Source organism: Rhinatrema bivittatum, chromosome 5 (assembly GCF_901001135.1).
Source record: "Rhinatrema bivittatum chromosome 5, aRhiBiv1.1, whole genome shotgun sequence".
NCBI lineage: Eukaryota > Metazoa > Chordata > Amphibia > Gymnophiona > Rhinatrematidae > Rhinatrema > Rhinatrema bivittatum.
In genome coordinates, this window is record NC_042619.1 from 363669958 (window position 1) to 363686419 (window position 16462).

Below are 16462 nucleotides of genomic sequence, written 5' to 3' on the forward strand. Positions count from 1 at the left end.
AAATGATTATTGTAAACTCATTTATAACGAGCTTGGTATCAGTAAATTACATGCTCAACAACGTAATCCGCAGTCTCTTGCACACTTGGGCTGCAAACTGTATCATGCAGAAGCATTTATACACATCATTTTCCAATTCTACCTTACCACCCTATTATATAATATATCAAAAAACTTTTATTACTAACAATCTTCACTAGCAAATTCTCAACAAGATTTTTAGAAAAAATATATCAAAATCACAACATTGGCACGCAGATGATTGAGCACCGTATTGTCAAAAAACATCAACCCTTAGATGCCCCTCTTGTGGAACATTGTTTGCGTGTTGATCAACTTTTGGAGGATTTATGTTTTTTAGTGCTGGAACAGCCACCTGCAAACATATGATTTGATATTGTTACAACATGAACAGAAATTGATTTTTAAACTTGACACGATACAACCCAATGGCCTCAACAAAGAGGTCTGTTGGTCTGTATTTCAGTGAACTTGACTGGAGGTCCAACATAATAGGTTGGATAGTAATGATGTACTTGTTCATTGGTTATTTTAACATGCTGATAAGCCCTTAACATTTGATAGATTCACTACAGCATATTGTTACATTCCTCCATTTTTGAAGTTGCTAAGCAGAGCTGTTCACGACTAAGATTAGTAAGTTATCCCAGGTAATTGTTTTATACGTTTAATGGAGGTTTTAATGGAAGTTTCTAATTTATTTTCTTCTGTGCCTTTATTCCAGTACACAAATTGTCCCTCTGATGCAGGCACGATAGAGCCATGGCCAATGTTGTGATTTAGATATCATTTTTCTAAAAATCTTGTTGAGAATTTGCTATTGAAGATTGTTAGTTTTAAAACTTTTTTGATATATCATATAATAGTCATAGGGTGGAAGGTTAGAACTGGAAAATTATGTATATAAATGCTTCTGCATGATACAGTTTGTAGCCCATAGCAGGTGAGAGATTGTGGATTTTGTTGTTGAGCATGTAATTTACTGATCCCAAGTTCTTGTTATAAATGATTTTATGGCATTTAGCTGCTTTTTCTTTTTGGATCACTTTAAAGTGTGTTTGCTCTCATTGTTTTATTAATAAGAATGTACAACAGAGTTCTTTTACCAGATACCAGTAAAGCACTAGATTCTCTTCTTTTTTTGATTGCATTAGCTATGCAATAGTCCACTTAAACCAAGTTTTCTGTGTCCCTTGAGTGTAGCTATGCCCTCTGTGCTACCCAGAAGTGATTGAACATTTTTACCATCTGTTATTGGTTTTCAAATTATTTCTTCAATGATATTGTTTGTTGGATTATTGCTTGGCATTCACTTGCAGTATTGTGCATTTATATTTAGTTTACTGATGCTTCCAGTTTTTTTTTAATTGGAAAAAGATTTTTGTCATTAAGCTGCCAGTGTCATGGCCACGTAGGCCAGTTGTGGGTAACCACTCAATGGCATTCACACAAACTTTGACCTTTAAATTTCAATGTAAGCGTAGGAATAGAGAAATCATCATAACACCCGACAGCTTAAAGGACCCATCTTTGTCCATCAGCTTCCGCAGTTCATGTATAATCATAGGTCTCAATGTGCTACAGTTCAAAAACATTTTTTATATCATTTTCTGTATGCAAGTAAAACAAAAAAAAGAGGAACAGAAATTACTTCCCTCAAATCGTTTTTCTCTTCATTGTCCAAACAACCAAGGCATTCCACTGCAGCATTCAACAAAAACCTAACATAACATTGTTTAGATTTATTTCTGCCTCGGGGGTAATTCATATGCTTGCTGATTTCCAGTTCTTTATGGCTCATTAAACTGAAAATAAACATATAAGAACTGTGTATAAAATTGCATGGGCATCAAAGATCACAATAGAAACTCCACTCACCCATACTGCGATATCTTACAGATAGTACTTTGCTATTTTATTTTTATTTATTTATTTGAATTTTTGTATATACCGAAGTTTGGAGATCTCCTTCACTCCGGTTTACAATTGTAACAACGATTTACATTAAAACATCATGGAACTAATTAAACTCGGTAACAATTAAAACATAATAAACATTAGAAACATTGAGTAATACTGAGTGACATTAGAAGCATTGAGTGACATTGAGTAACAGTGGGTTGCATTGCGTAACCATTTAGGTTGATTGATGAGTAAATATAAGTAAAAATAATAAATAAATAATGATATATAAATAGTAATATATAATGATCGTTAACATTGAGTATCATTGAGGGTTGAGTGATGTCTGGGAGTACGTTATGAAATGTTAAAGAGGTATGGTTGAGGTGTAGTGAGAGATACTAGGTGGTTGGTTGAGTAGTGGGGATTATTGTCTTTACGGGTGTATTGATATACGGGAGTATTGATATCTTGTTTGGTTTATCCAATCCCATCCTTGTAGGTTTGTTTGAAAAGCCATGTTTTGAGTAGCTTTTTGAATATTTTTGTGTTGCTTTGTAGTCTTAGATTATTAGGTAGGGTGTTCCAGAGATGTGGTCCAGCTATTGAGAAAGCTCTTTTTCTTACTGTGGTCAGTTTGGCAGTTGTTACTGGTGGTATTTCAAGGCGTGCTTTGTTTGAGGATCTGGTGTTACGTTGGGTGTGGAATTTTTGTATTAGTGTGTTGATGCAGTCATAGTCATTGTTGTGAATTGCATTGTGAATGATTGATAGTATTTTGAATTCAATTTTTTTTTCTATAGGTAGCCAGTGTAGTTCTTTTAAGACAGGGGAGATGTGGTCTGTTTTTTTATGACCGGTGAGGATTCTGGCGGTGGCGTTTTGTAGTATTTGTAGGGGACGTAAGGTTGTTTTGGGAAGTCTTATCATGAGCGAGTTGCAATAGTCGATGCTTGAAAATATCAGGGATTGCAGAATTGTTCTGAAATCGGGTTGATTTAGTAGAGGTTTGAGGTGTTTGAGAATTGATAGCTTGTGGAAGGCTTCATTTATTTTCATTGCAATGTGTTTTTTCAGGTTGAGTTCTGGGTCTATCCAAATTCTAAGATCTTTCATAATTTCTTTTAGTTTGATGTGGTTGTTGTCTATGATTATGGAATAATTCTGTTGGTCTCCTGAGTTGTTTTTCTCAATTAGCATACATTCAGTTTTGTCTGTATTAAGGCATAATTTCATTTGATTTAGAAGGTTTTTAATTTCATTAATGAGATTGGTTGCGAGTATCAGAGTGTTCTCTATGGTGTTTGTTACTGGAATGATCAGCTGTATGTCATCTGCGTATAGGAAGTAATTGGCGTTGAGATTTGAGAGAAGTTGGCATAGGGGTAGTAGGTATATGTTGAATAGGATTGCCGATAGTGCTGATTCTTGGGGGACTCCTGTTTCTAGAGGGATGGATTCGGAGGTTTGGTTGTTGATATGTACTTTGTATGCTCTGTTTTGTAGGAAGGTCGTGAACCAATCTAGAGTTTTCCCGGATAGGCCATTTCGGATAATCTCGTGATTAGGCTTTTGTGTTCGACTGTGTCGAAGGCAACAGATAAATCAAGTAGGATGAGGATGTATCGTTGACCTTTGTCAAAGCCTCTTAGTATAATGTTTGATAGATTGAGGAGTAAGGTTTCGGTGCTGTGATTTTTTCTGAATCCGTGTTGGGTGGGGTATAGGATGCTGTTTGCATCAAGATGATCGTTGAGTTGTTTAAAGGTGGCTTTTTCTGTTAATTTTGCAAGAAAAGATAGGTTTGATATTGGGCGGTAGTTATTTAGTTTGTTTGGGTCGAGGTCCTTTTTTTTTTTTATGATTGGTTTTATGATGGCGATTTTTAGTTTGTCTGGTAGTTCCCCTTCTAGTGATTTGTTTATAATTGCCATGATGGTTGATGTGATGGTTTGGGATATTTCTTTTAGTGATCGTGTTGGTATGGTGTCATGATCATGATGGGCAGGGTTTAGTGATTTGTTTAGTTTCTCCGTTTCGGTAGATGATATCATTTTGAAGGTGGTCCATGGCGCGATTTCTTTGAGATTCAGTTGTGTATTGTTGCATGGGGTGTTGTTTAATTTTTCCGTTATTTTGCTGATTTTGTTTTTAAAGAAGATTGTGAGGTCTTGGCTTAGGTTTTTATTTGGAAGGGTGTTGTTATTGTTATTGTTATTCTCTGAGATTAGGTTGTTTACTATGTTGAAAAGTGATCTTGGATTGTTTGACGAGTTTATGATTTTTTTGCTGTAGTATTCTCTTTTTGTCTTGTTTATCATGTTTTTGTAGAAGGCTAGGTAGGTGCAATATCTTTCTAGCGTTAGTGGGCATTTGTTTTTTCGCCATTCTTTTTCTTAAGGTGGATTTGGTATCCTTTAGTTGAGTGTTGAACCAGGGGTTAGTGTTTTTTCTTTTTGATCAGTTTCGTTCTTTCAGGATTTATGGTGTTGGCAGTGTCCATTGTAATTTGATGCATGAGTGGATGGCATTGTTTATGTTTGAGAGATCAATATTCAACAGTTGTTTTTCGAGCTCTAGTTGGAATTGATCGGGTGTAAAAGGAGGTCTGTACTTGAATGATAATGTTTTGTTGTTTTCATTTTTGTTATTGACGTTGGTGTGGGTCTTACAATGTAATAGAAAGTGGTCAGACCATGGGACTTGTGAGTGGGATACAGTTGTGTTTGAGAAGAAATTGTCATTTGTGAAGATGAGGTCTAGGGTGCGACCTGCTTTGTGTGTTGGGTTGATCACATGTTGAGTAAATTTGAGGAAGGACATGACATCCATCAAGGTTTGGCAGGGATGAGAGAGTGGGGTGATATTGGTGTGGAGGTTAAAATCTCCGAGGATGATTGAAGGTTTTTTGTAGTTAATGTTTGTTATGAAAAATTCGATGAGAGGAGATATGTCTTTGTCAAGACGTTTGGGGGCACAGTAGACTAGGCAGATCTGGAGGTTGAGTCAAAGAGGGCTAATTCAGATTGCTGAGGGAGTGAGTGTGGGATGAGTTTCATGTTGAAATTTTTTTTTTATGATTAGTAATAAACCACCTCCTCTTTGGGTTTTTCGTGGTATTGAGAATAAATCATATGAGCTATTGGTTATTTCGTTTGTTATTACATGGTCCGTGTTTCTGAACCAAGTTTCAGTTACTACTGAAGTCTGGGTTTTGGTCTTGGAGGATGTCTGATATTAGCATGAATTTCTTCATGAGGTCTTGTGCGTTTATGAGGATGAAGGTTAGGTAGATGAGGTTTTTTATGGACTTAATAAGGATGATCTTTACTAGGTTTCGATGCTTTACAGTTGGTTTGTTGGAATGCATGTTGTGCATCTTGGGTTGATTAGTGTGGAGATCTGAGCCCAGTTTGATGTTCTCTATTTCCGTTGAACTTGGAATGTGTGTGGTTCTGCGCTAGGGTGAATGCAAGATCTTTTGCTGAAGACGTCGTTAGGGGCTTGATTCTTAGTGTTTTAATTAATGTTGTGTCATTCGTAGCTCTTAGTTGTGGTGGTGAAAGTCAATGGAGGAAGTTTGGTTAGGTGCTTGTGGGTTGATGCTCTTGGGCTGATGAGGTTTCAGGTTTGTGGTCTTCTGTTTGGTTGATGGTAGAGGGGGCACGCTAAGGGGCACAACAAGGGGCAGGCCCCTTTGTCTTGCTCTTTCGGAGCGCAACACCGGCGGGTGGCACCAGATGCACGCTTATGGTACGTTTTAAACCGTCCAATTAGGTCCCGCGTAGCCGCCTGGGGAGCATCGGTGGGCGGGGTCTAGGTGCGGTCAGAGTAAGAGGGCTCGAGTTTACCACGTTGTGCTGAGGCTTCCGGGATCACTAGGGCTCGCCATGGAGGTCTGCGATCTGCCTTGGAGGCAGGGCCGGAGGTCCGTGTCCCGCAGAGGCCTGTGTCCTGCCATGGAGGCAGGGTTGGGCTGCAGTCAGCTGCTCGTCCACCAGTCGGGTCGGAATGGCCTGCTGCCCTGTTCCCCTTGTGGAGGTAGGGCAGTGTCAAGGCCTGTGGGGCTCGGGTCGGCGTGTCTTTGGTCCGGAGGGTCGGCGTCCGGTCGGAGGTCTGCGCTGGTCGGAGAGTGCTATTCATTTAAGCTGAGCTCAGGCGCGTTTAGAGCCATTCAAAACATATCGTTTGTTTTTTTTTATATATAAACATTTTTATTGGTAAACATCCAAAACACTGGGGTCCATAGAAAATACCACATCAGATGCAAAAAAAAAACCCAGGGAACCCGAAAATTCCCACAATTAGTACCAATCACAGTTTTATAGATAAACATAAACCCCACCCAACCCCCCCCCCCCCCTCAAGACCAGAACAGCAAAAGTGTAATAAACAACATACAGGCAAGCCAGTATCGGATACAGATGCAACACAAAGAGAAGGATAAGTACAATTATGAGGATAAGTATAAGGAGCATGATGTTCGCCAGAAACCTTTGCTCACAGGTAGACAGGCACATTCATGAGCTACATGATTTGGGATGTAGCAGGGATGTCCAGTTGTCCTGGATAGCCTATACCACCATTGACATTTGGGTTGCCAGCCAGGAACTATAAGGCTCCCAAATCCTATGAAAGTGTACCATACGATCTTATTTATTTTATTTATTTATTTATTTGTTATTTTTATTATACCGAGTTTCATGATAGGAATCACATCAACCCGGTTTACAATTAACAATGTGAGTAAAGGCAGAGAGTAACAAAGTAAAGAACATTTCCCAATACAAGAACAAATATAGTATGAAACTTAACAAATATTATAACAATATTTTGGATGTGAGAAAGTTACAAAAAACATGGAAAAATAACTTGGATATGAAAGGGGAAGAATTGTAGAACGACTATAAGCATTTTAACCAGCTGTATCAATTAATAAATATGTATAATATTATAAAATGTAGATGTGTAGCAAAATGATTAGATAAGATATTGTTGTGAAGTATAATAAAATGTTGCTGTGACTGCGTGTGAAGTTAGTGGGATTTTTTTTTTTTTTTTTTTTTTTACAGTTCCTAACTTTTGTGTTTATGCTGATGATGAATGGGGAATTTAATCCAGATCTGGGAAAGCTTTTTTAAAAAGCCAAGTTTTTAAAAAAGCTTTTAAAAAGTTTTTAAAAAATCTTTTAAAAATTTTTTAAAAAAGATTTTAAAAAAATTTTTAAAAAGATTTTTAAAAAATCTTGATGTAGAGCCGTAAGTTTATATAGTTGATAGTAGGAGTGGATGCGTTGTTGAATATTTGCCAGTGGGGGTGCTTGATCACGTTTCCAGTGAAGTGCAATCTCCGCTCTAGTTGCTATGAAAAATTGTAAAAGTAGTTTCTGGGCATGTTTGGACAGAGCTGGAATGGGAAGGCCCAAAAGGACATGCCAAGGTTCCACGTTGAGCCCAGTACATAATAGATGAGCCGCCCAGGCCAAGACCCCCCGCCAACACTGAGAAATCTTAGGGCACTGCCACCAGATATGATAATAAGTTCCTCTGTCTCCGCACCCTCTCCAACATATGTCCGGCACCGTGGGAGCGAACTTGTGTAGTCGTTCAGGAGAATAGTGCCAGCGATGTAACAGTTTATAACAGTTCTCCTGCAGGCCTGCCGATATGGAACACTTGGATGCAGCGGCATAAATCTGGTCCCAGTCCCTGTCGTCCAAAATAGTTTGAAAGTCCTCCTCCCACAGGGAGCGGTGTCTGGGAGGGCTTTGCGTACGACTATTCAGCAAGACATATATCTTCGAAATCACGCCCCTCATGTCAGAAGCATTGGAACAAAACGATTCAAACAAGGTCCCCTTTACTCGTAGGGTCCCCTCCCGAATCCCCTTATGCACAAAGTGATATATCTTAGCATACAATAGAAAATCAACATTAACAAGATTATACAGTGTTCACAGTTGTTCTCTAGATAGCATAGCATTCTGTTGATAAATATGCCCTAACCTGTATATACCGGCTTGGAGCCACGCTTGGTGACTAACTGCGCCCCCCTGAGCCGGCACCACCACGTGAGAAAATAAGTGAGTCATCAAGGAATAGGGCTCTCGCCCCACCAGCGCCCCCCTCCATAAATTCCACACTTTAAGCGTCGTTTGAAGGGCGAATGCCACGTGCAATCGTTCCCCTCTAGAGGGGTATGGTTGCCATGGAAGAGCGGTGATGGGAAAACCACCCAATTGCTCCTGTTCTAGTTTAACCCATTGGGGAATGTCCCTGGTCCCATGGCGTGCAACCAGGGCCCGTAGCTGGGCGGCACCGTAATACCATAGCAAGTTAGGTACCTGCAGCCCCCCACGTGATTTAGGCTGAAATAAAGTAGACCGGGCTATCCTAGGTGGTCTGCGTCTCCAAATGAAGTACCCCAGGATTTTCTGCCAGTTCTTTAATAATGTGGGAGAAAGATAGATGGGGATAGTAGTAAAGAAATACAAAAATCGGGGCAACACATTCATTTTAAGAATCGCCAGGCGACCAAGCCAAGAATGGGAGTGGTCCGACCACGTGTCCAGGTTCCCCTGAATCTTATCAATAAGTGGTTTATAGTTGAGATCGAAGAGCTGGGCGTTGTGGGGCCCCAAGCGGATACCCAAGTATTTGAGGGATGCATCCGCCCATTTAAAAGGAAACTGTTGTCTCAGTGCCTCCGCCTCTGGGGGGGTATAGTGATGTTAAGAATTTCGGATTTATCAAAGTTAATTTTCAAACCCGATTGTGCAGCAAATAACCCCAACTCTATCATAATACCCCTTAGTGATCGCTCTGGCTCAGTAAGAGTAAACATGATGTCATCCGCAAAGAGTGAGAGTTTAAAATGTGAGGAACGGCTGACAATACCACGGATGTTATCATTATTGCGAACCCGAATCGCAAAGGGCTCTAGGAAAATTGCGAAGAGCAAGGGAGATAAGGGGCAGCCCTGTCTGGTTCCCCTCTGGATAGCGAATGAGGACCCATATCTCCCATTGACTTTAACCCTAGCTGCGGGATTGGCATAGAGCTTGTGAATCCACTTAATAAAAGAACAGCCAAACCCCATAGCGGACAGAGTTTGAAAAAGGAAGTCCCAATGAACCAAGTCGAAGGCCTTTTCGGCGTCCAAGGCAAGGAGAAGGGCAGGATGTTCATCCCTATGCACCTGGTCTACGATATCGACTATGCGCCTGACATTGTCCGCTGCCAGCCGGCCCGGTACAAAGCCCACTTGGTCATTATGAATAAGCCCCGGTAGAACGCCATTCAACCGGGCAGCCAAAATCCTGGCTAAAATTTTAAGATCTATATTGATCAAGGAGATCGGCCGGTACGAACTGCAATGGAGGGGATCACGACCAGGTTTAGCCAAAACCGTAATACCCGCCGTGTTGGCGTCCTCTGTGAACCCCGAATCCACCAACAGAGAGTTGAAAGCTTGTACTAGGTGTGGTGTTAGAACTTGGGCAAATTTACGGTAGTAGGTGCCGGAAAAGCCGTCCATTCCCGGAGCCTTGCCCGGTTTTAGTCGCTTAATGGCAGCTAACACCTCCGGTTCAGAGATGGGTTTATCTAACATAGTCTGTTGCAATGGCGAAAGTTGGGGAAGGGCTATATCCTGTAGATAGGTCCCTATAGCCTGAGTGGTTATAGAGGCATCCATGGAGTATAACTGAGAATAAAAATCCGTAAAGGATTGACGTATGTCCTCTGCAGAGGTAGCCAGCCTCCCCCTACCGTCCATGACCTTGGCTATCACGGTCTGAGCCCGGGCCGCTCTCAGTTGTCTAGCCAAAAGCTTACCCGCCTTGTTGCCCCCCTCAAAGTATTGCTGCTTCAGGAGGGTAAGAGAGTGGCTGATGGCCGCATCGTCTAAAGATCTGAGCTGAGCCCTCAGCAGTGTAATTTTCTGATATAGTTTAGCGGATTGATTCATACTGTGACGCCGGGTCAGGTCAGCCAGGTCCAAGAGGAGCTGTGCTCGCTGTGCCTCTCGCTCCCTATTGCACCATGCAGCCCTAGCAATACATTCTCCACGCATTACAGCTTTGGAGCATTCCCAAACAGTCAACGGAGATAAACCGTCAGAGCCGTTCTCAGAAAAGTAGTCTTTAATGCGCTTAGTAAGCGTAGCTGTAAAGGAGGGGTCCTTAAGAAGACTGTCGTTAAGTCGCCACGTGCGCAGACCCCCTCCACTCTCCCCCATCTGGCAGAGCACCCAGACCGGTGCATGGTCAGACCATGTAATACTATCTATATCAGCGGCACGTACCCCCGGCTGTAGCGTAGCGGATAGGAAAAAATAATCAAGTCGCGTATAGGTAGCATGTGGGCAAGAGTAGAAAGTGTAAGATCGGGAGTGTTCATGCCTGACTCTCCAAATATCCACTAGCCCATATGCGGCCAGCATCTTACTCCAGACCGACCTAACTTCCCCATGGGACTGGTTACCCGAGCTAGAATCCTTCTGAGGATCCATTACAAAATTAAAGTCCCCGCCCACAATCAAGTCGCCCTCCGCATGTTTCTGCAACTCAGATTGTAAACATTTAAGGAAGGAGACCTGATGGTGATTTGGGAAATATACATTAAGTAACGTATAAATCCGTTTATCCACTTTGATTTTGTTAATAATAAATCTACCTGCCGGGTCATATACGACTGCCAACTGCTCATGCACAAAAGAGGGGGCGTACATTATGCCCACCCCCACATACCTATGGCCCGCAGAGGCTGCAGCCCAGAAGGAGACAGGGTATTGAGCAAACTCCAACAGCTTTTCGTGTTGCTTCCTAACATGAGTTTCCTGTAAGAAGATGATCCCTGCATCCTGCCTACTTAATTCCCTCCTAAGAAGCTGACGTTTTTGGGGAGAATTTAATCCTTTAACATTAAAGGTTAACAATTTAACTGCCATGAGTAAACATTACACCCGGTAATCCGCCACCGAGCCCCCCCCCAACTACGGGACACCAGTAAGCCCCCTGCCTCCCTTCTTTCTCTTTCATGTCTCGTGCTGCCACACCAATCCTTGCGGCACCCCCCGCATGTTACACTGGTCTTATATCTGGTCCTGAGTTTAAGAAATCCTAATGTGTCCCAAGACCTGCTGTGGAACACCCACCTCAGAAGGACCTGCCACATCCCATGTAAAGGCGCAAGCATATTACTGTCCCCTCCCCCCTCCCCCCGAGCCCCTTAGGTTAGTTATGCAACAATTTAACATTGAGATACCTCAGTTTAATGCACAAAATATAAAGAAAAATAACAGCTAAATAAACCGTAACATTTAAACCAGTCAATCAAAGCAGGGGGTAACCTGTTCATCAGACCTCAGCCGGCCGGCTCCTGTCCCGCCCTGCAATCGCACGCCGCAATTAGGTAAGAGGATGCAGCAGCGGCAGTAGTGCGAAAAGAAATTTTAAAGATGAAATGTCACTGTCAACCTTTGTCGGAGGCCTGCTGCCTCATGTCCGCCGGCTGGCGCTTGAGTCGTTTTCCGTCCTTCCCCGCCCGTTGCCAGCGCGGTGCCATGTCCCTGGTTGGCGCGGAAGCCGCCATTTTGGAGATGGAAAAAGTAACGGGCCACTGGGCCTCAGAAAAGGCCGTCTTTGCCTCCTCCACTGTGGTTATGCGATACGTTTTCCCTTGGTGTTGGTAGGAAAGGCCGAACGGGTATGTCCAACGATATCGAACACTGCGTTCTCTCAGCGCCGCCGTGACGTCTCGAAGATCATAGCGTTTTTTAAGAGTTATAGGCGCTAAGTCCTGAAATACAGAGACCCGACAATTTTGCCAAGTAATGTTTGTCATTTGACGCGCAGCCGCCAATATACGTTCCTTCATAGGGAAACTAGTAAGGCAGAGGACAATGTCTCTGGGTTGCTGATCCCTGCGAGGGCCCAGCGCTCTATGAGCGCGCTCAAAGCTGATTACATGCGGAGTCTCTTCCTCCCCCGCGGTTAAGGGCTTTCCAGTGTTCAAAATAAACTGGCATATTTCGTGCGCAGTCCGTGCCACATCCGCGAACTCCGGGGCTTCCGAGACCCCCCGTATCCTGAGGTTGTTGCGTCGGCCCCGATTATTGAGATCCTTGATTTTGTCCTGTAAAAGCTTCACCTCCGCCGAGGTTGCGGTTTGTTGTAAGTCCAGGTTGTTTATTAGCTCTCCATGACCGTCTAGGCGGTTTTCGGCTTCGTCAACCCGGTTACCCATGGCCGCTAAGTCTCCTTTCAGGTCAGCCACCGACTCCATGATGTCAGCTTTATATTGTTTCATGTCGGCGCGTAACTCCATGAACCATCGGCGAGCTTCTTCACGGGTGAGTAGAGAAGAAATCTGCGCGGTCCCTGTGTCATCGGCCATTTGCAGATTGCTACCAGGCTCTTCTGTTTCTTGAAGGCCCTCAGCCGGAGGTTCGTCGCCATCTTGGCCTGTGTCGGCAGAACCCTTCCCATAAGAAAATTGCCGCAGATCCGTAGCTCTACGTTTGCTTGTCATGGTATTGGAGCAGTTTTGTTCCTATACCCTTCAGGAGGCAGTGATGTAAAGAAACACCGAAAAAATAAGCTGTTTTCGAGGTATTGGGGCTCGGGTTGAGCGGAGCTGAGCCACCACGCGTCTTCTCACATGAGATGCGAACAGCGCCCCCCAAAACATATCGTTTTTTAAAGGAGAGCGTCACTTCCGACGTAGATACCCAAGAGCTGGGAGGATATCCCACTATTGTCAGCATCTTCCAATAAAATTTTCACACGGTTCGCACCATGAACACTTGTAGTGATGCGAATATGTATGACGTACTCACAAGAACCGTCACTTCTGACACAGATCATATCAACTGTTAGTCATCCCACTGTCAAAATGTGTAAACACTGGCACAATTTTCACCCAGTCTTCAAAACAAGAACTCCATTCAATCTCACTGTTCAAATGGTGTATTCTAGATGTTGTCAACAAAGACTGGAAGTGGGGGAAATCGGGCAAAAATTTTATTACAAAGGGAACAGAGATGGATCCACAAAATGCAAGTGGTGTTCCTGCATCGGTTGAACAGTGAGATCGAATGGAGTTCTTGTTTTTAATTGCTGTCTCCCAGACCCAATACTGTAAGTACTTCTTGTTTTGGTTAATATTAATACAGTCCAGCTTTCTTTTTGCCTTTTGCAAGCATTTGAATTTTTATCAATGTTAGTGGCTTTAAGTAAAATATTAACATATATTTTGGGTATGCTCTTGGGTTTTTTTTTTTTTTTTTAAACAGAAATGGGGTAGAAGGAAAGAGTTGAAGTCTGATAGACCATGAAATGGGCTATTGAATGGTTCTCTCTTCTACATAGCTTTTGAATATGTTTTAGGAACGCTGCCCGCTGGTCTCCCCGCGAATAGGCTGCACTCACCTTCCCTCATGCTGCCTTCACCCGATGCGGCCGGACGCTGCCGAAGTCGGGCCTGCCTACGCGGCTGGAGCTGCGGACTTCCTGTGGCCCAGAGGCCGCCCACCGTGTCTCTCTTCACCGTGGCCGGAGCCGCGGACTCAGTTGCCCTTCATGGCCCGGAGGCTGCCCCTTGTGCCATCTTTGCGGCCGGAGCTGCCCCCGACGTCCTCTCATCTTCGCGGCACGGAGGCCGCAAGCCTCGGCCCGGATTGGTGGCTGGAGCCACCCCCAGGGCTTCCTGCAGCGGCTGGAGCTGCTGCCATCGTCGGGGTCTGCCCTCCAGGCCCAGCCCTGCTGATATGCACGATTTCGTGCAGGACCGCTGTCCACGGTCCTGCACAGTTCCTGCTTCCTTCTTCCTCTAGGCGCGCGGTCGCGCCTCTCTACAGAATTTAAAGGGCAAGACACAGGAATTGTGCTGGCCCCATCTTTTGGACTGATTTCCTGTTTAGCCCTATAAAAGGGCTGTCTTCGCATTACGTCTTGGCCTTGCATCGAAGTTACTTCACTCTGGAGGCTCCTGCCTGCCAGAGCTCCGTCAGGTCTTCTTCGTGGAGCTCCTCTTCGTTTCGTCTCTTCATGTCAAGTCATGTTTTGTGCCTGAGATCCTAGTCCAGGTGTCCTAGTGTTTCGTCTCCTGGTGTTTTGCTTCCTGGTGTCCTGTCCTTCTTGGTGTTCACTGCAGCGCTCCTGAGCCTTCTGGTCCTGTCAGGCCCGGCTCCCTCGGATGACGTCTTGCCCGAGCGTGGAGTGGCCTGCAGGAGGAATTTGTTCCTGTGCTCCTGAGCCGTCATGTCCTGCCAGCCTTCGTGGTGCTTCGGACGACATCTGGCTCCGTCGTTGGAGTTCCACCTCGACTGGATTCTTCCCTGCGCTTGTCCCGTTCTCAGCGTGGTCCGTGACCAGCCTCCTCGGGCTGTGTAGGGCGCACAGTGGGACAGGGTGGTCCGTGACCAGCCCATTGGGTCCACCCGTGAAGGTGGGCTGTGTAGGGCGCCCTGAGAGACAGTGCCAATGTCTTCCTTCCCAGCTTCTCATCTCATCTGGACTTCGTCAAGTTCCTCGTCATGTCTCTGATGCCGTCGCATTGACCCTGGTCCGGAATGCCGTCGCATTGACCCTGGTCCATGATGTCTTTGCATCAGCCCTGGTGTTATGTCTTCCATAGTCCTGGTGTCATGTCTTCAATAGCCCTGGTGTCATGTCTTCAACAACCTTGGTGTCATGTCTGCAACAACCCTCGTCTGTAATGCCGTTGCATCAACCTTGGTGTCATGTCTTCATGTCAAGGCCCATCTGCCCTCATCCTCAGGCCAGGCCTGCTGCTCCATGCCGTTCCAAGCGGCAGGTCCGAAAGGGCTCGGAATGGTCGGAGGACCATTCAACTTCCAACATCATGTTGTTGGCCTTGGGAGCTTGCAGGCCTAGCAGAGGGTAAGACCGTCTGCCATGCTGGAACACGCCGTCAACCCTCGGTTCGGCCCTGGATCCGTCTGGGGTCGGGCTGAGGCCCAAGTGCACACTAAAACACCCCGTTTACGTAACAATATGCAACATCAAATATTAACTTTTCTACCTTTAATAATAGAAATTGTGAAAATATTTCCTCCTGCCTTTTAGCATAATAAATTTATATTAGCATGCAGTGTAAATTAGGACATTATCATTTGAAACTGAGGAAGAGAATTGGATATATGAGTTTATGGTGTGATTTATTAATGTAGCCACTAGCTTTTAATATAAATTTGACACAACACAGTGGCCACTGTTAAAGTTCAGTATTCAATGCAGCTTTATGCACTTGGAGCTAAGGATTTTATGGTCATCTTTCAGGAGCAATAGAATAGCAATATGCAATAGCACCTTAAAACTCACCACTGTTAGGATTGAAGTTTTGGTGATTTGGCAGCACATTTTCTCTCATTCTGCAATGGGCTCGTCACGGAGTCCATTGTTGCTTGTGCTGAAAAGGTTGAGATGCTAACAAAAAAAATTGCTAATGCAGTAAGAACTGTACTTTGCTCTCTCTTACACCATAGTCTCTTTAACTTTCCCAAATTCACATATTGAAAAATGTTGAATAAGAATTGTATTATGTACCTCGATCAGCAAATATGCCATGCTGGATTCTGCAGGTTGGACTTGTGGGAAGAACAGGTGCTGGTAAAAGCTCTTTGATATCTGCCCTTTTCCGACTCGCTGAACCTCAAGGAAGAATTTGGATAGACAATCTTTTGACTTCTGAACTTGGACTTCATGACTTGCGAAAGAAAATGTCAATCATACCACAGGTAAGTAGTAAGTCTTTTTGCAACAAAGGAATTATTGTTTTGCATTTTCACAGTAGCTACTAAACCAAATTCTGATCAAGTGCTATCTGCATGAATCAAGTAGAGGAAATAAACTTATTAATTCAAATGTATACCTCACCCATTTCTCAGTGTCTAGTATACATTTTTTTAAAGCTTCAAAGTTCTGTACACTTTAATTTCTTTTTAGTGACGGCTGTCTTAAAATAAACTCAAATGTAAATGGTTTAATTAGCAATAAATTTAGGAGTTTTTCCCCTTAACTAATTTGATTTTGAATATGATTATAAATCAAAACTCTCGCAAGGTTATATTTTAGGCAATGGTTTACAAAGTAAAAAATGTCTAGTGGGGAAATTGTCTCCATTTGTCTGTCTGTCTTGTTTCAAAGACAAACCAACAAACCAATTGCCCTAAAAATTGGGATGCAGCAGTTGAGAAGGTTGCTTAGTCGAAGGTGATAGCTTAAAATTTTTGGTGGTGCTGGGGTTCCACGTTCTTTTGGGACTGGGACCTTGCCACCTGCAGTAGTGCTTACTACAGAGGTTTAAATTACATTAAACTGTTCTTGCATGCTAAACAATGTTCCTGTAGACTATTGAATTAGCCCACAGTATCTGCAACAAAGCAGTATATGTGGGATGCACAATTAGACAGTAACTTTTAAACTGGCGCACGAGCACAGATGTGCGCGTGTTCATTGGCATGCGGCTATTTTCTAACATATGCGCTTAAATGCACGCATGTTGTGAAATAACCT

General features: G+C 43.6%; 1 protein-coding gene across 1 annotated transcript in view; it reads left to right on the top strand.

Annotated features, from left to right (window-relative positions):
- Nucleotides 1-16462, top strand: part of ABCC4 (ATP binding cassette subfamily C member 4) — a 1099276-nt gene that overhangs the window by 894365 nt on the left and 188449 nt on the right. The window contains exon 26 of the mRNA XM_029604735.1: nt 15529-15684. Within this exon, the coding sequence (XP_029460595.1) occupies nt 15529-15684 (156 nt within the window). The remainder of the gene's footprint in view (nt 1-15528; nt 15685-16462) is intronic.